This window comes from Miniopterus schreibersii, assembly GCF_964146895.1.
Source record: "Miniopterus schreibersii genome assembly, chromosome: 3".
NCBI classification, from domain to species: domain Eukaryota; kingdom Metazoa; phylum Chordata; class Mammalia; order Chiroptera; family Miniopteridae; genus Miniopterus; species Miniopterus schreibersii.
Window position 1 is genome coordinate 33,142,000 of NC_138103.1, and position 22,418 is coordinate 33,164,417.

At 39.5% G+C, this 22,418-nt stretch overlaps 1 protein-coding gene and 1 long non-coding RNA gene across 31 annotated transcripts in view; one reads left to right on the forward strand and one right to left on the reverse strand.

Moving 5' to 3' along the window:
- Nucleotides 1–22,418, reverse strand: part of LOC308555012 — an 88,267-nt gene that overhangs the window by 38,351 nt on the left and 27,498 nt on the right. The window lies entirely within an intron of this gene.
- Nucleotides 292–20,483, forward strand: LOC308555009 (glutaredoxin-like protein C5orf63 homolog). Of its 30 annotated transcripts, XM_081132758.1 has the most exons (8): nt 334–363; nt 1,882–1,944; nt 2,131–2,235; nt 5,458–5,586; nt 6,160–6,266; nt 14,283–14,403; nt 19,117–19,173; nt 19,837–20,477. In XM_081132758.1, the coding sequence occupies exons 6-8, from the start codon at nt 14,290–14,292 to the stop codon at nt 20,011–20,013; spliced, it is 348 nt and encodes a 115-aa protein (XP_080988884.1). In that variant the 5' UTR covers nt 334–363; nt 1,882–1,944; nt 2,131–2,235; nt 5,458–5,586; nt 6,160–6,266; nt 14,283–14,289; the 3' UTR covers nt 20,014–20,477. The 30 variants fall into 30 exon arrangements, with proteins under 30 accessions (XP_080988875.1, XP_080988903.1, XP_080988896.1 ...); XM_081132756.1 differs by lacking the exon at nt 2,131–2,235 and having other exon boundaries at nt 302–391; XM_081132757.1 differs by lacking the exon at nt 2,131–2,235 and having other exon boundaries at nt 318–363.

Consider the following 22,418-nt stretch of genomic DNA (forward strand, 5'->3'; position numbering starts at 1 on the left):
TTGATGAAGGCAGGCAGGGGCGCAGGAAAGGGGTAAAATGGAACGGGCTGCACGTGCTCAAAAAGCCGGCAGCGCGCCTGGCGCTCATTATTAAATAGCTCCCAAGCGCGCCCGGTCACTCCCCCCCCCCTTCTTTTAACAGTCCGCCTTCGTTTTTCGGTCTCTTTTTCCCCGTGTAACGGCCCAGGCACGGCCACGCTTCCGAGGGGCGATCGGCTCAGCCCTGAGACGCGCCGACGGCGGCGCGCGGGAGGCGAGCCAGGCGGAAGTGCGGGACGGGGGGGCAGGGGGAGCGCGGGGTCGTGCAGGGCGGAAGTGCCGAGCGCTGGGCGGAAGCGGCGGCGTAGGCGGCGGGAGGCTCAGGTGCGTGTCAGTGACCCCGCACCCGCAGGTGGGCGCTCGCGGACCCCGCACAGAGCCGGGAGGCGGGCGGGAGAGCGGCGCGGAGGAGCCCCTGGCCCTGCCGCACGCGGCCAATTTCCAGGCCCTGAGAGGGGCTTTAATTAAACCGGGAGCGACAGACCCGTGAATCACCGGGGGGGGGGGGGGGGGGGGGGGGGGGAGTCCGCGCGCGCGGGGGGTGGGGGGGTGTGTGTGTGTGTGTGTGTGTGTGTGTGTGTGTGTGTGTGTGTGTCCGCGCGCGCTCTGTGGGAGTGAACAAAATAACCGGTGGGAAAAGGCAGCTTTTTAAGAGAAAGCAGGAAACATTTCAACTTCATGCTATTTACAGAGGTTCACAGATGCCCCGCCCTCGGTTTCATTAACTTCCATGAAGTGGCAGAATAATCTCAGTGGGCAGGCCGCTGAGATGACTCTTTTTTAAATAAATATTTTTGAGCAGCCATGCTAACTTTTAACTGGGGGTGAAAGAGTTGAAAGATGCAATAGGGAACATTGTGAGCCCAGTGCTCTCTGGGTGCTCAACAATGAGAGAATAAAATCAGAGACTGTATAATTCTCAACAAATACTTAGCCTTGACAGTTACCCCCGACTAATATCAGCTCATACAATTTCTTAATAAGTCCAGAAGTAGAAAAGTCCCATCTACATTATTACTAACATGAAAAGGCAAATGCCTGTTTCTAAGGACGTTTTTAACAAGGAGTTTTTGGCCAGGGTGATGTTTATTCTTGTTCCTTAATAGAAAGCTCTATATAGTACTTAATATTTTAGAGCCACTTTTTAAAAAATCCACAGTATTGCCCAGCTTGACCCCAAGATTCTCATCTCCTCCGGGACAGGGATAGTGTCCAGGATCTGTTATATCCCAACCCTTTCTAGCTCATCTACTAACATAAGCAGGGCGCCTACAACTACAGACACTAGAGCTGTCTCAGTATGCCTAACATTGCAAATTGAGGTGGCTCTTAGAAGCCACATTTTTCTCAGTTAGTAATTATCTGAGGAATAGCTTATGAAAATGCATATGGAGCTCTCTACCAATATTTGGAGCTGTATACATTGAGATTTAAAACATTTGGGAAAAGAGGATAACCTGGAAATAGTGACTGATTATAGTAATACTGGAGTAAAGTAGAACTAATGGTTCTGTGTGAAATATCATAGCTTAATAACCTGGGTCCTGCTCTGCTCAGGAATTGCCTGGATCCTGTCATGAAAATTAAAATTGGTTCTGTCATGAAAATTAAGATTGGTAGGGCTGGTACTTTAGACAGGTGACTCCCAGATTTTCTTTCTTCGTGCTTGCTGTGGTCAGTAGTTGCTTCCTGCCAAGGAAGAATCAATATTTTTTGTCTCCTTCACCAGAGGAAAATGTGGCTGTGTGGTTTTATTTAGATAGATTGATGGCAGGTAAGGTAATAGAAATGAGGATTTTCCAGCTTGGGAATTTATTGGACTGTATTTCTGTTTTATTCCAGATGCCTGGCTCTATCATACTCGTAGGTACCCAGAGGCACTATGGAGATATGCCTTCAAAATAAGTAATTTTTTTTATTATTAAAGTGTTTGTATTTCATAACATGTGCATACTCCAGCTGGCTTAGTTACTCTAATGCTAGGGCTCCAGGTTTCACATGTTTGCAGGACCTTGAGGTGATCTGGTACAAGTAGTAAGGATTTTTTATGTTCTTTATTTTAAATCTAATCTAGCAACTGCTTTATTCAAGGAGTGTACATCAGAGGAAGCCAAAAGCCAACTGAAATGGTTCCTGCATGCAGTTTTAATCTTGTTTGCAATTATTTTGAAGGGGAGAAACCATCTGGATCCAGAGGTATGCAGCTACCCAGGTAGAAGGGACTAGGCAAGCTTCCTTCATCCTTCCCCTAGTTAGCAAGTTTGAGAAACAAAATAATTTGAGGAAGAATATGCAAAATAAAAGGTTTTGGCTAAGTTCCTCATAGGTACTATGCCATATCTCTAACTCCCCATCCCAGTTATAGCCATGGGGAACTGAAGGCATAAAGGCATAACTTACTCTCTTTTTATTTCAATCCTTACTCAAAATAAGGTTTCCAGAGATCGAGGCAAAACTCAAAATACCTTCTATTTTAAGAAAGTATCCATCTCCAAGGACGTCAGAGCATTTCACCAGTAATAACTAATAACAGCCATTTTGCTGCTACAGGCTTCATCACTGTGGTATTGTACTATGTGTTTTAAACCTTTTTCCTACCCAAGGTGTGTGAGTTCCTTAAGGGCATGGAAAGTAACCTAATCACTTTTACATTTCTAGTACCTGGCACAGTGCCTGGCACATTGCACACACTCAGTATATGCTACTGAAATAAAAAGACAGTGTGAAAACATCATTGGGAATGCAGCAAGGCAGAGAAAAGAATATAAAACAATAACCTTTTAAGGGGTTGCTAGATGTCGTTATAAATGCTGCAGTTATTAATGGTTTAATAAACAGCCTGGAATGGGGAAAGACATACAGTATTTGAGAATGCATAGTTATGGTCACCAAACTGCCTTCCAGGGAGATCTGGCCTGGTCAGTTGCAGGGCCTTTGTTGTTTTAAATGGAATATACAACCTGAAAGGCTTCACCAGCCCTGTCTCCACCCTCCCTCCAGTCCTGCCATGCTCAACTCCTCACACAAATACCTGTTGAGTGAATATTTGAATAGTATCCATTTGAAGATGTACCAAACAATTAGCTTACCTAGGACACTCATATCTTGGTTTGGTCCTGCCTTAAGGGTAGAAGACATATGCATGGTCACTATTTTAAGGCTAGATTGCCCAAATAATATTGAAGGACAGCCACAGTCATCTTTTCTACTTTGCTAGCATTCCAAAGGAGTTCAAAGTCAACAGCTTTTTTTGTTGTAATTGGGCAGGCATGTGACATTTGCTGCTTCCTTCTGTTGCCAATGTAATTGCAGCAGAAATCAGAATGTTACTACTGGAAATAAATGAACTTCCTCTCATTGTTCCTGTACTTTTTATATTAATCATGAAATAATGGGGAATTGGCTTCTAGTTTAGTCAGGAGGAAGAACATGAGATTGAATTCTTTGATTTTTAACTTCACTTCTTAAAACATGTAGTTCTTCAAGTCAACCAAGAGAAAGGATACTGTTAATTAGTAAAAATTCAGTGGGTTAAGGCAGCTTAGGACATAAGACTAAGAAAAAATAAAAAAGAGTCTAAATTCAGCTTTGTTTCTCCAGGTTCAAAAATGAAGTTAATCTGAATCTTTTTAGATGTAGAGATCAGAACCTCATTCTTATAGTAAAAGAATTCTGCCATCCAAAGCTGAGATTTTTGTCATCCTCTCCATCCTTAAATTAGACTTAAACAAATGTGGTATCTGTTATTTGGTATACTCTAAGTTTTAATGCATAGTTTTTTGAGATTTTTTTTTTTTTTTAAAGGGTTGAAACCCATCACAAGTGGGGAAAAAAAGGTTGAATTTGGAGATCCCTTTTAATTCTGAAAATTCTGTGTTGGTCTCATTATGTATAAAAATAGAACATTGTTCCAGGAGAAAATATAGAACACTGAACAAACAAATGCAGTATCGAAGACTTTGGTTGAACATTAGATTCTTTATCTGTAAAGCAAAGGGGATCTCCAAAGTCACTTCCTAGTTCCAAAATATTTTATCAGTGTTAGCTGTTAAGTAAGAATAGGATTCAGAGGATTGTAGAATTTACAAAACTGAGGGTTGCTAGGGCCTGACCTCAAGAATGGATGGTTTCCAACATTCAGATTAAGCGCTGTACTTCATGGGCCTACTGTACTGTTGGTATCACAAGTTCAAGGAAATGTTAGAGTTAGTAATTCAAATATTCCAAAGCCATTTGCTACAAAATGGCTAAAAATGAATGGAACATCTTTCAGGTCTTGTGTGGATAACTTCGCCTCTGGGGCAAGATGAATTGGAAATGGAGTATTAGTGATGAATGGAAGACATTGCCTGAATGGACAGATTCTGAATTTCAAACAGTTGTTTTGGGGAATGAGCTTGTGTGCTTGTTAAATAGCAAGGAAACTGGCATTACTAGCTGGGTACAAATAAGACGACGATGTTTTAGGGGAAGTGCCGTCTTTCTGGGTCAGTGTTCAGCAGCAGAGATGTCATCAAAGGGAACGGGCCGTTTGGTTAAGAAGGATAACGTGGGAAGGAGCCTGCGTAATTCCTTAAGCACTTTGTTCTCATTCCTTGAACTAGAATGATTTTGCCCTCGTATTGATGCTACCTGTATGGAATGAAGAGATTTTCAAATTGGTTTTTAAACTCTATTAAGCCCTCGTGGATGATATAACCCAACCACATTATTCAGGTTTTCTTGGCTTTCAGGAACAGCTTTGCAGCCATTATGTCATAATTGTACTGAACATTGTTGCACACTCTGAATTCAGAATATGCCCCTCTGGCTCCGGGCCAGGTGCTGAGTCAGTGTCTTTGGGGTTGAGGATAAGAGGAAGGGTGTAATATGCGCAAGCCTATGTGTTAGCAGGAATTAGTCCAGAATCCCCTTTAGAGCCCTGGGTGCAAGAGGGAGTATACAGTAACAGTACACTACTGTCCTTAATTAGTATCTCTATTTTATTTTTCTCAACCGAATGTTTTTCTGGAAACCCTTTCCTGACATTGTAATGTGCACCGACCCCATTACCACGTAGACTCCTCTGAAGCAATGGTCTGGAAAGTGTGACTGCTCAGGTTCAAAGATTCTAAAACAAACTCCTGACACTAAAGATTCCTTCCCCCTCCCACTTTATATATGTCAGCTTGCTCTAGGCCTAGGAAAACACAGCACTGCTTCTGGATGGGGAGAATGACAGGATGATTAGGGTCTATCATTAAAAATCATTTTTGAAATAAATATAATGAAGGTATGATGCCAACATCTCTGATTTTAGGAAAAGTTACTTTAATGCCTAATTCAAAAGGAACTGTAATAAAATTAAAACATTTTAAAAATCATTTTTAAATGTGTCTAATAGTAAGTTAGAATAATAATTATTCTTTCTTTTCAAAGGCACTTTTCCATCTCAGATGCTCGAACAGTTTCAAGACAAGTGCTGGGTCACTCTAATCAGCTCCCCATTTCCCTACTGTGTCCCTTCTGATGCCCAGGCTTCCCAGTTATAATTGAAGAGCTAGAAAAGTGAGTTTGTGATGAGCAAGTGCCTTTACCCTTCTGCCTGGATCTGTACATGAATTTTGGTCCTCTTTAAAAGGCCTGGCATTTTAAATCTACTTCAGATTCTTTGTTCAGGGCCTTCTGAAGTCATGGGCTATTGCCATGGCATTTCTACTGCTTGTGATTTCCAGAGGCCATTTGATACCCAAAGCCTATAGGCACAGTTTCTCCAGGTCTCTGTTAAATAAGAGAACAGGACGAGGCCTAGCATTTCCACTTTACAGTAAAGATGAAACCAGCTTAAAGAGATGAGGAATTGCCCAGTATCTCTGAACTACTTAGTGGCGGCTGCCTATCTTTTGGTGCTTACCTTTATGAAATCCTCACCTAAAAATGCACCCAGGGAATTTCAAACATGTTGAATCCCAACTGAAACTCTATATGAAGAGCAATTTTAAAATTCTAAATGTAGATTATTCCATATGTGCATTAATCCCCTGACTGATGATTTAGTGGGAGTTGTGTTCATTTAACTATACTTTAACATCTCTACACAATTTATTTAAAACTACTTTGGAACAAATTTTGTCTTTAAAGATGATCAGTAAAATCCTGGGAAGCCTCTATTTGGATATACCTGGGCTGAGAATATCATTGTTAATATAATAGAAGTACAGAAGTTTTCCATCATTGAAAATATAAAGGCAAGTATTGGGAAGGAGCCACTGGAGGGAACTGGTCTTTGTTCAAAACCTCAGCACTTCACAAATAAACTTCAGTACCCTGTTCTGTAATTCTATGATGCCTGAGTAAGCAAAGCCAATACCTGGTGCCAAGGTATTGGCTGGACTAGTTAGTCCTACCCAGACTTAGTGACATCCTTAGTAGAAGATAAATATTTTGGTCCTTTAATCAGTGATAGCCTGTCTTAGAAATTTCTATTTTAGTAATGTCCACAATTCAAAATTTTCAACTATGTCTGTTTGAAACATTTTTCAGTTTTGCAATTCCCCATTTCTGAGACTTTTTACACCTTCCATTTGAGGCTAGTTAAAAGCACATTTCAGTCAATAGAACTATCATCATTATAAATACTAATAACAATACCTTACTTGTAGTATTAGTATTATTTAGTAATAAATAAGCCTTATTTTTCTATTCTGCTTTATAATTTATCCAAAGGTTTTTACATTTATTACCTCTTTTTAAAACCTCCAGTCAACTTTTGCCTTCACTCTTCTCCCCCAACCCACAGCCTCCATTGTTACCAGAAATATCTACTTTTAGTTAAGGTGTTAAATTAGGCAAGAACCAGACAGGTATTTCATTTTAGGGGTTGGCATTGGTTGGAAGATTTCATTCATTGCACCAGCATCAGACATATCTGACTTGTAAATTCTTTCACTACGCCTATTCTAGTCCAAGTCCTCATCACTCTTTTTGACAATGGGTACTCCCTCATTCTGAAAACACTTTCTCCCATTGGCTTCTGTGATGACACTTCCCGGTTTTCATCCTACCTCATCAACCTTTTATTCTGCCTCCTTTGCTGGCTCCTCTCTACCCAACTTCTAAATGTTGAATTTCCTCAGCGATCTGTCCTGGGCCCTCATCTTTTTCTATATTATTTCAATGATCTCATCTAGTGCCCTGCCTATAAATACAAATCCTAAATTGACGGAGTCTCATATTTTTTTCTTCAGCTCTGACTTTTCTCCTGACCACCAAACCTGCATATGCTACTCTCTACTTGTCCCTAACTGAGCTCTGGGTCCCATACATCTCAATCTCTTCCTGCCTCCATTGTCCTTATTTTAGTAATGGCACTGCCACCCACCAGAGGCTCAAGGCCAAACTGAGAATGTCCTTACCATCATCTTTAATTCCTCATAGCCAATTCATTGTCAAGTCCTGTTGGCCTTATTTTTGCCCTAGTCTACACCTTTCTCACCCAGGCTACTTCACTAGCCCCCTAACTGAGTCCCTGCTTCCACTCTTTTTTATTTTTTATTTTAAAATATGGTTTTATTGATTTCAGAGAGAGGAGGGGAGAAGGAGAGAGAGACAGAAACATAAATGATGAGAGAGCATCATTGATTGGCTGCCTCCTGCACACCCCCAACTGGGGATTGAGCCCACAACCCATGCATGAGCCCTGACTGGGAATTGAACCGCCACCTCCTGGTTCATGGGTCAATGTTCAATCACTGAGTCATACTGGCTGGGTCCTGCTTCCACTCTTGATCCTCAATAATTTATTCCTCATACAGCTGCTAAAGTGATCTTTTAAAAATGTATCTGAGATCATATCACTTCCCTCCTCTAAATCTAATTATACTTAAAATAAAACCTTGATTCCCTAACAAAACCCACAAGGTCTTAGGTGATGCAACTCTCACAGAACATTTTTGAACCCTGTCTCCTGCCACTCTTCCCCTTGTTTCTTGTGCTTCAGCCACTTGGTCATTTTCATTTTTTCTAATAAGTCAAGGTTGTTGTCACCTTAGAACCTTTGTACTTACTGTCCCCTCTCCCCTAAATGCCCCTCCTTCAGATGTTCCTCATCCTTTAGTCTCAGCAGAAACGACACCTGCTCAAAGTACCTTATTAAAGGACTTGCCTTAGTCAACATCACATCACCCTGTTTTACTCCCTCCCCTCTTTCTACTTATCACTGTCTGGTACTGTCTGACATTAAAGAGACTCTTCATTGTCACTAGAATATGGACCCCATGAGGGCAGATACCTGGCTTTCTTGTTCACCACTGAACCCAGCATCTATAATAACATCTAATAATGGGAAACATCAGATAACTTGAATGAATAAGTGAGTGACTCCTCCACACCTGAGTAGCCATAATCGGCCTCTCACTCTTCCCCACTTCCATCCCACTTTTCTCTGTAATCTCATCTGCTTGCTGCTGCCACATCAGTCTCCAAACTGACCTTATCACATCCCTCTCTCATCCAAAACCTTTCAGTGGCTCCCATCAAACAGGCCACGGCACTCCGTGCCTTTGTGTCTAACCCCAACACTGGCTGCTGCCTCCTTTTTTTACATATCTGAGTCCCACGTGATTCAGTTCCTCCCCTTGTCTCAGCCCACAGTACTCTTCTCTCCCTTTCTCATACCATTTACAGTGATCCATTATATGTCCCTGTTGTAATCTCTCTTGTATTTATCTTGTTTCAGTTAAGACTTTAACTCCCTGCCACCCAATACATTTAATTAAAAAATCAAAAATAATTTTAAAGGAGAAATTAACTAGTTTCTCCTCAATCCCATGAAGTACATCTCTCCATTATTCCTGTTGCTGCATGTGGAGTTGATTTCTTCACATGAGAGTTTTATTTGGAGGGAAAGAAATGGGCTAAACACCAAGCAGGATGAAGAAAAAAAAAGATGGCTTAATTTTGCTGAGAATTTGAAGGGTGCGGAATATGGCGGCAGAGTACATGTACTAAGTGGTGGGTATGTAAATGCTATATACCGTCAGTTAAACAATGATTTTACCAGTTAGGCAAGGCCCACACTTCAAACAGTTCAAGAACTTTCCCACCGAGCAGTGTGTTGAATGTAAATTAATGTAGTGCCTGATAAATACAAACAGAGGAATGGAGACATCCAGATACTTGAAAATCCCACATCATGGTAATAATTTGAAGGAAAATAAAAGGGGTTCTTTCTCTAGGCACTTCTGTGACCAGTCATTCCTTTCTGGGACTGATTCTCCTCTGGCCTCTCTGGCCCTCTGTGTGGTGAACCTGCTGGCACTAAAACCTGGAAGTAGAAGCTGCAGGGAGTGTGGTGGACATGTGGTGTGAAAGGCTGCTTCTCGCTCCCCGGGGCTGGGTGATCATTTTGCAATGTGAAATCATTATGTTATATAGCTGAAACTAATATAATGTATGTCAAGCATACCTCAATTAAAAATTTAAAAAAGAAGCTGAACATGAGGCCATGTACAGGTGGGCCAACAAGTGAGTGGTTAGCTGGGGGTCTTTGTTACAACATCTTGTCTGAGTTCGCTCCACCTCCTATGCAGTTCCCCTGGTCAGGTACCCTAAATCCTGAGGCTGAGGTGCTGGAAAAGTACCTAAGATCCTACGCACGCCAGTGAGTGAGGGCCCCATTGCAGGTTAGGCTTTCCACTCCTACCCCATTTCTGTTCTATAGCCTCATTCTAGTCCTGCTTAGCCCCTTGGAATTGACATCTCAAAGTATCTGCTCAGTTTTCAGCTTCGGCTGTATCCCTACATGCTGCCTTGCCTTGTCACTCTTGGCTCCACACTTGTACCCAAGATCCCAGGCTAGTCACCCACTTGTGTGAGGAGAGGAAAGTTTGGACACAGCCGACTGACCAAAAAAGCACATAAGAGCATTTGTCCCTCTTTCCCTGGATTAGGTAGAGCCCAGTGACCCAAATGAGTCCCTAAGAGCAACCTCACCTCATTACATAAACTTTCAGTAATCTAAAATAATGGATTTTGTTCCCAATAGGTATGTGTGTGCAAGTGTGTGCTTATGTGTGTGTGTGTATTTCTAGTCATTTGGGTAAAAATAGGAATATTATACTTAGATGGTAATGAATGTGAAATGAGCATTTAACATCCCACATGGCACAAATGGCTAAATGGAACCCTGAGCCTCTCTTTATGGAATAGGTTCAGTGAGCGCTACAGTAATAATGTTTGGTTAATGTCAGCTCAGCATTAAATTTACATTACACTCTTGTGAAGAAGCTCCCACATTACCTGTTAATAAGCAAGGTGGTACTTGGGCTTAGATAGACTTTCTGATTTTGCACATGAACCAACACTGCAGCTTGCTGATGAGGGATTATGTGAGCTTGGAGATTTGGTGTGCCAAAGGATTCTTTGTATGAATAAAAATTCTGGTCAGTGAAGGTCAGTTTCTCTACTCAAGCGAGAACAATGGTATTTCCCTTCTAATCAGACACACACAGTGTTTGAAGAATCCTACATAAGTGATGTGCAGCCATAGTGTGGTCAGCATCTCATGTAAGAAATGAATAATCCTTAATAGAGGCTCAAATGACCCTGGCTTTTTTCTGTACTCTAATCAGTTGCTCTAATGGTATGCCTTCAGTGCTTCACAGGGAAAATGCTGTAGAGTTAAGTTATCTTCATCTTGCTTCAAGGAGGGCTGAATTGGTCCAATCAGTCCTCCCCCCATGTTGTACTTGATTCTGCTATAAAGACCACTGCAGTCAGCCTCAGTTTTGTTGAAAAGCCAGCATTCCCTTTCTCTTTCAGGGTGATATGCCCCTGAGCAGCAGTGGACTTGAAACAGCAGGAGTCACCATCTTTATTGTTCGGCTGTGCAATTTGTTTTAGGCACATTCTAAATCCAGTCTTATACCTTTTGCTTTTTTTTTTTTTGTCTGTGACAAAGGTGACCCAATTGTGCTGCTTTGATATTATGAACACAGCTCTTTTTGCTCATATCACAGAGGCATGTAACAAAGTACAAAGGATAAAATTGTGTCTCTGCGTAGTAAGGACACATATTTCATGACTAAATTCAATGACATAATCAAAAAGGTGTTGTCCTCTCACAGTCATGAGCTAACTGGCAGAGACCGCCTTTTAGAATATTTTTTATAGTGCTGAGATACTGTTCAAAAATAATAGAACTAATGAAAATGTCACATTGACAGAGTAGCCTATATTAAGATTTTACTTCAAGGAGGCATGGTTAGGTGAATGTGACTTTGACAGCCATGGCGTCAGGGTTTACAGAGTTAATAAAATATTCTAAGACTATATAGAGTTCCAATTGGAGTGTATCATTTTTTAATTTGTCTTTTTTATTTCTAGAACTAAGTGGACTCCAGTGTTCAGAATTTTAGCCTTATTGTCTTATTTCTGCCTAGGAGAGGTATATGGAGCTTTTCCTTTATATCATACTCTAATATAATTCTATCATATAAAGAAATAATTTAACAATGTGATAAAATGCATGTGCCTTAGGGCATTTGGAAAATATGCAGATAGTAACATTACATAATGCTAATGCATTTCTCAGTAAAAAATGTATGATGTTTAAGTGATAAAATACATCTAAAAAAGTAGACATGGAGACTAACAGTGAAGAAGGTTTAGTTTTAAACAAAATAGTTGTAGCATCACTGAGGACTTTTCTTAGCTGTCTGGGTTGGTTGAACAAATATTCCAGCAAATCTGGAATGAATAGCAACTCTGTTTACTATGACAGGCTTTATTTGTCTTGGGTACGACCAAGACCACATGCTGTGTTTTGTCATGCTGGAAATACTGAAGCAGATTTCCATTGTGAATGTGAATTTTTTTAAAAGCCTTACCACCTCATTCTCAACTCAGTGAGGTAAAAGCAATATGTTTTCCTTTCCTTACCCAGCCAGACATCAATAAATCTTAAATCCCTCCACCAAAAACATGTCGCTGCAGTTCAAGGTCCTGGTTGTAGTCTCACATCACTACCGTAGATGGCCTGATCCTTCTCATTTCCAAGGGCTGTCTTTCTGACTTTCCTCTAACAAAACTAATTTTTAATTTCCTTTCTCCTCCATATATAGTACAGCTTCCTTAACTCCATACCCTCCAAGGATATGCTACTGCTGGCATAGGGTCTTCCCCAAACCAATGATGCAGAAATGTCTACCTAGTATAGATACAGCTAACATTCTACTTCCCCCTCATTTATATACTGTGTAGACAAAGCCATGATTAGCAGTTGTCTCCAATCACATTCACCTTTTGGAGTTGTTGATTCTGCTGAATTTATGGAAAATGTCAGGTCTTAACACTTAGTTGAGAGTGGCACAGGATATTGTGAAATTATTTAGATCCATTTTCTACCTTGGAATAATGCTGGGTAGCAGATCCTTGCAAAATTCTCATCACATTCCTTGTTTATGTGTTATCGTGATTATTTAGTTAGCAGGGAGATTTAGGAAGAAGTAGAAAACTAAGGGTTTAAGAGTGAAGGAAAGATTATTGTTTTCACAGATTAGGATCAAATCTTTTTGTCCTATGGCCTTTGTTCTAGTTTGATATGGATTGGTGTTTTTCTCTAAAGTCATATTATTCTGTGTGAAATGAGTTTAAGACTAATCTTATACTGAGAATCCTGGTCACCAGTAGTGATTAGCATGTAATTAATATGGTCATGCTGTGGAGCAGAGCAGAGGGAGATTTGAGGTGGTAGTGAAGGGTTGGAACCAACTGCGACATCCTCACCCACAATTTTGTGGACACCCTGAGAAGCACTAACCTTTAGTTATGATATAAGATGCACCCAAATAGTAACTGCTGTGCACACTGAGTGTCTGATCAGGGTTAGAGGTGAGACTAAAGAGGGGGGGAAAGGCTCACTTCAATACTTTTAACATTCAAATAAATATTTGAATACCTACTATGAGCCAGATTAATTGTAGATGCTTGGGGATGGATACTGGGTGAACAAGCACCTGCTCTTATGGAGCTCTCATTATGGTAAAAGAGACATACAGGTAAAGAAATAGTTTTAGATAGTGAGTATAAAAGAAAACTATAGCAAGGTATGAAGAGAGAGAGTGGTGGGCTGACCAATAATAATTGTAAGATAGTTACTAAGGCATCTCTAAGGAGGTGGCATGAGTCCATCCAGGACAAATGAGGAGAAGCTACTTAAGGGCTTTTCATACAGAGGGACAACAGGTGCAGATATCCTGGTGAAGAAATGATCTTTGGTCATTCAAGGAACAGAAAGAGAATCTCTGTGGCTGCAACTGCCAAGATAAAGGAGGGGAAGGTGACAGATGAAGTTGGAGAGCTAGAGTAAAGCAAAGTTATGAAAATTCCAGGAATTAATTCATCTTGAAAATATTGGTAAATGATAAAGTCAACAGTGCATATGTGTTTTAAAAGTGAAATGATCACATTTGTAGTTTTAAGGGCAAAGCTGGAGGCTCAATAGGATAACCTGGAATAAGTAGGGTATCATATGTAGAACAAAGTAGCAAGATGAGGGAGCTTCAAAGTCTAGTGTTTGACATGCTGCTCTTATCAAACTGTTCTTATTAGAATATTTCCAGTAGAAACACTGGCACATTTGTGTATGTTTTCAAAAATGATGGCAATCTCCTTTTAAAATGCTTCTTAAGGAGTTGAGTAAATTTTTGTTTCTGACGAGTTAACTCGGCCTAATTCTGCCCTGTATTTCCTCTAAGTATAATTCTGTGTTTCCCATCTCTTGCAGCAGAGGGGCCTAGATCTCATAAGTGATAGCCTTGACCTTCAGCTGGGGACTTGTGCTGCTTACTTATATCATTTCCTGTACATGATGCTAATAAGATAAGCTATCTCAGAGAATAAAAACCATCTCAGGAAACATCCACATTTTAGGGGATCATCAGGATGCCGGCAAAACCTGCAAGTGAAATTTAATTTTGTATTCAAATGAACAAACCCATGCAGTTTGCTTACAGAAACCAAGTGATTAGCTGCACAGCTAATCCATAAATATGGATTTTTTCCCCATTCTAAATTCAGTTTTGTTTGGAATGTGGAGGCATGGTGGAGACTTGCCAAACATCTGGGCCTCTTTGACACTCCTGGACTTCAAGAAGCAATTCTGAAGCCTTCAAATTCCACCACAAGCTTGCGGCTTACTGTTCATAGTATAAAGAACAAAGTCTAGGGCACATAAGTTTACTGGTCTGTTTTTCTTTTGGCAGAAGTAAGATGCTCTGGTTTCAAGGAAATAGCATGCAACTTGCCAGATACTCCTTTCGACTCTGCCTGAGAAACCTCTCCGCCTCTAAGACGGTTCTGCCTGTGCTGACCTTATTCACAAAGGTACAGAGTGAAAAAGTAAAATTGCTACTTTAAAGACATAAAGTGTTAAAATTGTTGGGTGAAGAAAATAAGGAAGAAAATGTGGAAAGGAAAGGAAAGGAAAAGAAAGGAGAGGGGAGGGGAGGGGAGGGGAGGGGAGGGGAGGGGAGGGGAGGGGAGGGGAGGGGAGGGGAGGGGAGGGGAGGGGAGGGGAGGGGAGGGGAGGGGAGGGGAGGGGAGGGGGAAGGAATAAACATTCTTCAGACCTGCTTCTCAGTTTTCCAGTTTCAGTAACAACAGTAGTAATTCTGTTTCCTCCCCAGATACCTCATTGTCTCACAATTAGAGGATAAGTTAATATATTTAATAGTCATCTGACATCCCTAATTGAAAGAAAGAACTATCAGATTACAATATGATGTTTACAAATGTATCACTTAGAAACTTAGTCTTTTTTGTTTGTGATTGTTATGTTCTATAAAGTCACCACAAACACTGAATTAGCAAACACTAAACCATTGCTCCTGGGGGAAATACAGGGTTAGAGTCCTATGAGCTTCTGGTAACATTTTAGTCAATCAATCAATACATAACCTTTCTGTTTAAAGACACCTTATTTAATCTATGTTGTCGATTCATTAATATTGAGCTCACGGCCAACAGCACTATAACTCATGACTGAACAAAGCTTATCTAACACAATATTTTCTCCATAAGGCACATCACAGCCTTCTTGTGCTTAGAAACATTAGACAGCACTTCAGCACTATCAAAAACAGAAAGCACAAAAAAGCAGAAAACATGGCACTAAATAGATCATGAGAAGGACACCTGTTTACAAGTGTGAGCTCAAACAAGAAGGCAGGGCATCACCTTGTTCAACCTCAGCTGGGAATGTGCACTTTAATGAACAGGTGAACTTGAAAATACAGAACTGACTGAGCACTGACTGTGTTTTCTTATCCCTAACACTAGTTTTAAGGTATAATTTATAGTTTAAATTTTTTAAGAGCTTTTCTCCCTGAAATTTATAATACAAGCATTACTAATTTTCTTTTGCTAGTTAACATTACTTTGTGTGATTTATAAAAAAAAAAAGAAATAAAGTGCAGGGTAATAGAATTAACTTTAGTGACTAATACTGCAATTCAAACAAAAAAATTCTTGTGTTTAATAGATTTTTCAGATTTCAGGCATTTTAACAATTTAAAAATATCTGATGGTTATCTAACAACAAAGCTTTAAAAGTTTTAAAAATTAATTTCTCGTTGAGAATAGTTACTCTAAACTATGTTTCATATCCATAAGTATATCTTGCACTGTTGGAAATTATGGAACAAAACTATTTCATCATTTGTGCCTACATATGAGAAATGCATGTGAGAATTAACCACAAAAATGAAATCCCTTAAGGCAAATGGTGTTCACTCAGCCTAACAATTCTGCACAATTTTTCAGTCTGAGCAACAGCCAAGTTAGCTGAAAACATTTGCAAAAAACATACACTAATCTTCCATTCAGCTTAAATTTTGTACTGAAACCTTTATGTGTCATTAGGCATATAGTATCACTCTCACCTTCAGGAGTTCACAATCCAGAGAAAGAAAAAGCACAGTATTAGGTCTCTTTCAGTTATAAATAATAGAAAGTACTTCCCAGAGTGGCTTAAACAAAAATGGGATTTTATGGCTTGGTCTGGTTTCAGGAGTAGCTTCATTCTGAAACTAAACAGTTGCCAATCTCTTCAGCTTTATCCTCTGGGTTAAATCTGTCCTGGCTCTACCTCTTCTCATGAATGACTGCAGTGATCCCAAGCCCCAGATCACACAGCTTGGGTATCTACAGAAACTCCAGCAAAAGCCTCATAGCTTTCTGTTGGCTCTGATCAGCCTAATCCCTGTGCCCTTCCATTTTAGCGAAAAGGATAGGATGTGCTGACTGCCTCAGTCCAAGTCAGGTGTTCCACCCCTGTTGTTCAGGGATGGAGTCAACCACATGCTGAGAGCAGTTCCTGTGAGGCAAAAGCACAGCATTCTTGCTACAAGAAAGGGGTGTGGGTGGTGGACAACCAACCCAACAAATGTTCACTATAATTCAGGGCTAGCGTAAATAAATGCTCTATTAGTACCATGGAAAATCCTGGACAAGGATATTTGAATGATCCAGACCACTGGGTCTCACCTTTTTCAGTTCGTAGACCTCTTTAAAATTTGATGAATCTTTCCTCACACACACACGATAATTTGCACAGATTTCTATGGACAGCAGCTTTTAAAAACAAAACAAAACACAAAAAAACCTGATCTATGTTCTACTTAAGTTTTTTATTATAAAAGCAAAACATTGGTAATTTGGTACTTGTGCAATTTAGTTTGTTTTTGTTTTGCTTTTGTTTTTGTGAGCTTCTGTTGACTTTTTTAAACTTTCTCAGAAAATGTCAGCATAATTATCTCAACACATCACAGACTATCCGTAATCTGCTTATTGATAATGCTAATAGTAGCAACATGAGCCTAATTCTCTGAACCAGGAAATTAGGGCCAGAGAGACCCTTATGAAGAAAAACCGACTTTTGATGTGAGTTCTTATTTCAAAATAAGCTGTGAGTCTCAGTACCCCACCCTATTTGAAAAGACGAAGCTCTGCCTACATAGAAGACTTTTTTTTATTTCAACCCAAGTTACTGTCATTTACAGTGAGTTTGGGGAATAAAAATAGCTTTCCTAGTCCTTGCATCAACAGGATAGCACATTTCATAACTGTTTTCAGTGATTAAAAAACAAAACAAACAAAAAACCTTGAAGGACAAAAAAGGCGGCTGCTGAAGTATGTATGGTTTATTGCACACTCACAATCTCGCAGGAGCCAAGAAGTTCACAGGTATGGACAGACCCTGTTCACTGGTGAGGCCTGTGCAGTAGAGTGTAGACCTTTCCATGTACTGTACTGTACACATGATACTGTAAAAATACTGTAATAATAATGTCTCACATAGAAACAAGAGAAAAACCCTGGGTCAGCAACAAGCTTTTAAAAATGCTTTTAGTTAAATGTTAAGGAGGGAAAAAAAGACTTTCCCCCAGAGTATCACGTGTGAACCTACAACACCCTGACCTTTTTCTCTCCTTGATTATATGAATAACCAACCCTGAGATCACCCCTTAGAACTGGTGCTCACCTTTAGCTGCAGCGACCGTGCTGTGTTTGTGTGTGTGTGTGTGTGTATGACATCGTACATTGCACATACCCTTGGACACGTGTATATATATGATGTTGTACATTGCACATACCCTCGGATCCCCACAGTTTGGTCCCTTTATAGTACAACAAGTTAACAAGTGGTGACCTACACAAAGTGAGACACAGCTATTTAATCTCTTGCCAGACTTCACCCCTCTAGGTGCAGTGCTATACAGGTTCTCTGTAAGAGGTCCTTACTGTCTCAGCAGCCAATCAACTTATTTTTTTTCTGGGTTTTTGTTTTCTTTATAATGGAAATGTGAAATAATTCTAGGTACAGTTGAAGTTTCTGATGAAGAAACACAACTGAAATGTTTTCAGTGATAAAATCTGCATGTTTGTATTTCGAACAATGTAGCTAAAACTTGATGTAAATTCCTCCTTTTTTGGCTTAATGAATATCAGTTATTCAGTATGAAATCTTTATATTATATGTTTCACATGTTAAGAATAAATGTACATTAAATCTTGGTTGAAAAAAAAAGCTGTGTTAAGCTGGAGGAAGGGCCTTTCTTTTACATAACAGCTCATCTCTTCCTGTCATGTTAAAAAGCTGGTTTTATATCAGCATCAGTAATGATGAGTCTATTCTGAACTCATGCAAGAGAACCTATAGCTAGTTCCTGTGCATAGAGTCAAGACCTGAGAAGCCTTTAAAATCTGCTAATGATCCATAGCATTCTCGACAGACTTTACCACTACGTGGTCAGAGTACAAACAACAACAGGCACTAAAACGTGCTTGCTTCTCAGGTGGAGAATTATCTGGGAAACCTATTGCTGACACTTGTAATGAGAAACAGACAAAACATTAAAGAGTTGGTACATCCATCATCTGAAATATTTTCCTTTTAAAAGATGGGGCACTTACTATCTAACTCCATCCCAATGGGTTTATTCCTGTGGATTGATTAGGAGAAACAGGCTGGCAAAGCTCAGTGCCCCCCATTCAAAGCAGACTTTTAGCTATTCTGGTGATGTCAGCCAGACCAGGAAGGTGCTCCTTGGAGTATAGATTGGTGAAAAATAATCTTCCCAGATATCAATAAGATGAAGCCAGTAACAAAAAAATGTATTGTGTATGTGTATATGTACATATGTATATGTACATATGTATCTATATCTATCTATAATACATATCTAATAAATTTAGATATATTTGTTATATACATGTATGTGTACATATGTGTGTGTGTGTATATATATATATATATATATATATATATACACGTATGTGTAACAAATGTAAGCATCTAAATTTGTTAGATAAATTTATGGAGACAAATCAAAACAAAACAACTGAAAAATGCTGAGAGCCCATTTACCATGAAATACTAGCTATTTACAAGATTCTATGACAGTGTTTTACTTTGGAAATAAAAGTGTAATTAACCTGGTAGAAAACAGTCCTTTAAAATAGATATAATCTGCTTCAGTGTTTTTTGTCAGGCTGCTGCCATTCTTGGGTTTAATGGCTTTATTTTTTCTTCTGTAGGATCCATGTCCCCTTTGTGATGAAGCTAAGGAAGTACTGGAGCCTTATAAAAACAGGGTAATGTAGTGCAGTATGGCTTTATGTATATGGAATGGATAGTGTATGTGATATAAGGTATCTGGATCCTTTCTTTAGGAAAAGAGAGTAAATGATTTTTCATTTACATTTTCTTTCTAATTTTCAGAGAGAGATTTTAGCGCTAATTTCCATAAAACTCATTATCCCTAAGTGTTTTTCTCTGAGCAGCACTGGTTTCCTTACTCTTCATGTGAGTCAGTTAAACATCAGGTGTGGTATTCGTGCTTTTTCAAAACTTTTGTCCCTGTTCCTTTTCTCTTATTTTGTTACTTCCATGGAAGTATTCTCCTGTAGTAAACCATGACACCTTTCTCATTTTTAAAACCAAAACACGTCTTCCCTGATTCTCAGGAAACTTCCCAATCGGGACATATTTTATTTCATTGGAGACTGAGTAGTGCCTGGCTGCTGAATGTAACAGGTATAACAGGAAAGCAGCAAAAGCAGGAGTCAGGGAATATAATGAAATCAATCAAGTTGTGAAAATCAGGGGCATTAGATTACTTTGGACCTCACACAAACAAACAACAACAACAAAAACCTCTCAGCATTAGAACCAGTCTGGGGATCAGTTTGTCACTGAGGTTACTGCATTGTTCCATGTTCCCTAAAATATAGAGCTTTAGTCTGTCTCTGTTTCAGTTTATTTTACAGGAGGTGGACATCACACTTCCAGAGAACTCTGTTTGGTATGAGAGATATAAATTTGACATCCCCGTCTTTCATTTGAATGGCAAGTTTCTGATGATGCATCGAGTAAACATCTCAAAACTTGAAAAACAGCTCCAGAAACTTGAGCAGCAAGGTACTGGAGGCTGATGAAAGCCCTCATGATTTTCCACTCTCACTGTCCAAAAGGGATCTTCCTGAGGAAGTGGCCACGGCCTCGTACTCCTTTTGTCACTGTCATATAGCCCTAACGAATTTTTGAACTTAGTGGTGCCAAATAAATGTTGACATTTCTCTTCTGACTGATGGAAGTACCACTGTGGGAACTGTTTACCTTTTGGCACTTAATAAAATAAGAGGAGTATATTGGCAGGGAGTGGATGGTGGAGGGTGTTTTATTTCTTTTTCTCTTTTGTATTAATATGGAAACATTTCACATTCATTGGACAATGCCATTTATAGGAAGAAGACTCTACATCCCTGCTGCTGCCCTGAGGGCTTAACTTTTTAATGAAAGAATAAACGCTCTTCCTCTCAGTAGATAAAGTGAAATGTGAATTGTTAATAACTGTGCACAGTCAATAAAGGGATGTTTTAACAAATACATCTGCATGAAGCCTATTTCGGTGGAACTTAATATTACCTGTTTAAAATTAGAGCTCATTTTTTTGGGTAGAAGAAAATAATTATCTCAGCCAAAGAAGCTTCATTTGAGAAAAACAAAAGGAAGACTTAAACCCCCAAAATGTATATAAGAATCTCAACATGCTTTGCATATAATATAGTCAATGAATTGATACGTAATGTTTGAATACTGACTTTGACAGTTTTTCAGTTATCATCAATTGAGTTAATTAAGCTTATTATAAAACAGTAGTTTTATTAAGTTTTGATATCTTAGAGAAAATTCACTTCAGACCATAGCTGGACAGATATGTTATCTAAAGACAAAATATTCTTTACAATTTTATGTAAAGTATTAAAAATGTAGTTGTGTACTCTTATTTATATTTAATCAGGCTTGGCCAATATAGGAGTGGGTTTATTAAAAAACAAAACTGCCTTTTCCTCTTAAAGTCACATCATTGTAATTTCATCTATAATGAAATTCTTTCATAGACTATTTTCATGAATTTGGATATTGTAAGTCCCTTGGCTAGGTTTAAATCTGATCAGTATGATTTAGTGTTAGAAATTATAGGATATTAAAGTTGGCCAACCTTAGACATTATGTAATCCCACCACCCTTATCTCATACATGAAGAGGAATCTGACATTCGGAGAGTTTTGGGGACTTAGGCTGAGGTCATACAGTCAGTCAGCTGTCAGACCAGGTCTTACCACCCACTCCAAATTTCAGCACTACCTGAGCTCACAGCAGGGGCATCATGTTATTTCACATAGAACATCCTCAACCATTCTGGATCCAACACAAATTAGGAAGCAACTTTAAAAGCCTTCCAAGATGAGAAAAAATTCTTACAATTGAGTAGCAGTGTTTATAATTTATATATTTCTGGAACACATCTTATTTGGTTTTATAAATATTCATTGAGCTCTGTGGTAGGCAAAATTGACCCCAATGAACCCACATCCTGTATTCCCTCCCCTTTAAGTGTGGGTGGAACTCAAGAATATGATGAAATATCACTGCTGTGATTTATGTTACATTGTATGGCAAAAGTAGATTATCCTGGTTGGGCCTAACCTAATCAGTTGAGCCCTTTAAAAGCCGAGAATTCTCTCTGGCTGATTATAAATGAGGAAATCAAAGAGACGTGTTCCAGCTAGCTTGGAAGGAAATAAACATGCATTGTAAACTGTCTAGTGGGCCACATGGCAAGAAACTGTAGGCAGCCTCTAGGAACTGAGAGTAGTTCTTGGCCAACAGCTAGCAGGAAAATGGGTACATCAGTCCTATAGCTTTAAAAAAATTAATTCTGTCAACAAACAGCAAGCCTAAAAAAGGATTTTGGGCTCCAGGTGAGAATCACAGCCCTGGCTAACACCTTGATTTCAGCCACACCATGCCTAAACTTCTGACCTTCAGAAACTGTGAAATAATAAATGTGTGTTTCAAGCTGTTAATTTTATGGTAACCTGTCACCCAGCAATAGAAGACCCTGCAACATTGAAGCACAATCGTAGGTGGCTGGAGTAGAGGAATAAATAAGGTACTGTCCTTGTCTTAGAGACACTATCTCTTGGGGAGCAGGGAGAGGCAAGTTAATAAAGCACTACAATGTAGTGCCACGAGAGCCAGAACTGAGACATGTAAAAAGTGGTACAGCAGCTAGATGGGAAAGTGGCAGGAAGTCTTCACAGAAAACTAGACTTAAACTAGATCTTGATGGTTGAATAGAAGCAATGGGAGGGGGGTTGAGATTGAGGAGGATATTCCATCTTGAATGAGTAGAATGTGAAAAAGGAAAGAGTGTGGAAGGGTGTGGCATATTTAGAGGAATGGCAAGTGGTTTTGTATGGCTGCAGTAAAGAGAGGAGACTGACAAGATCGATTAGGTTCCACCTTGTGAAGGACCTCAAGAAATGGGTGA

Coding starts and splice junctions, on each gene's coding strand:
- LOC308555009 (XM_081132759.1), top strand. CDS start 1,922: ATGGAGATATGCCTTCAAAATAA. Junction 1,945..14,282: donor GAGATATGCCTTCAAAATAA/GTAATTTTTTTT, acceptor TTCTTTTGGCAG/AAGTAAGATGCTCTGGTTTC. Junction 19,174..19,836: donor TGGAGCCTTATAAAAACAGG/GTAATGTAGTGC, acceptor TCTCTGTTTCAG/TTTATTTTACAGGAGGTGGA.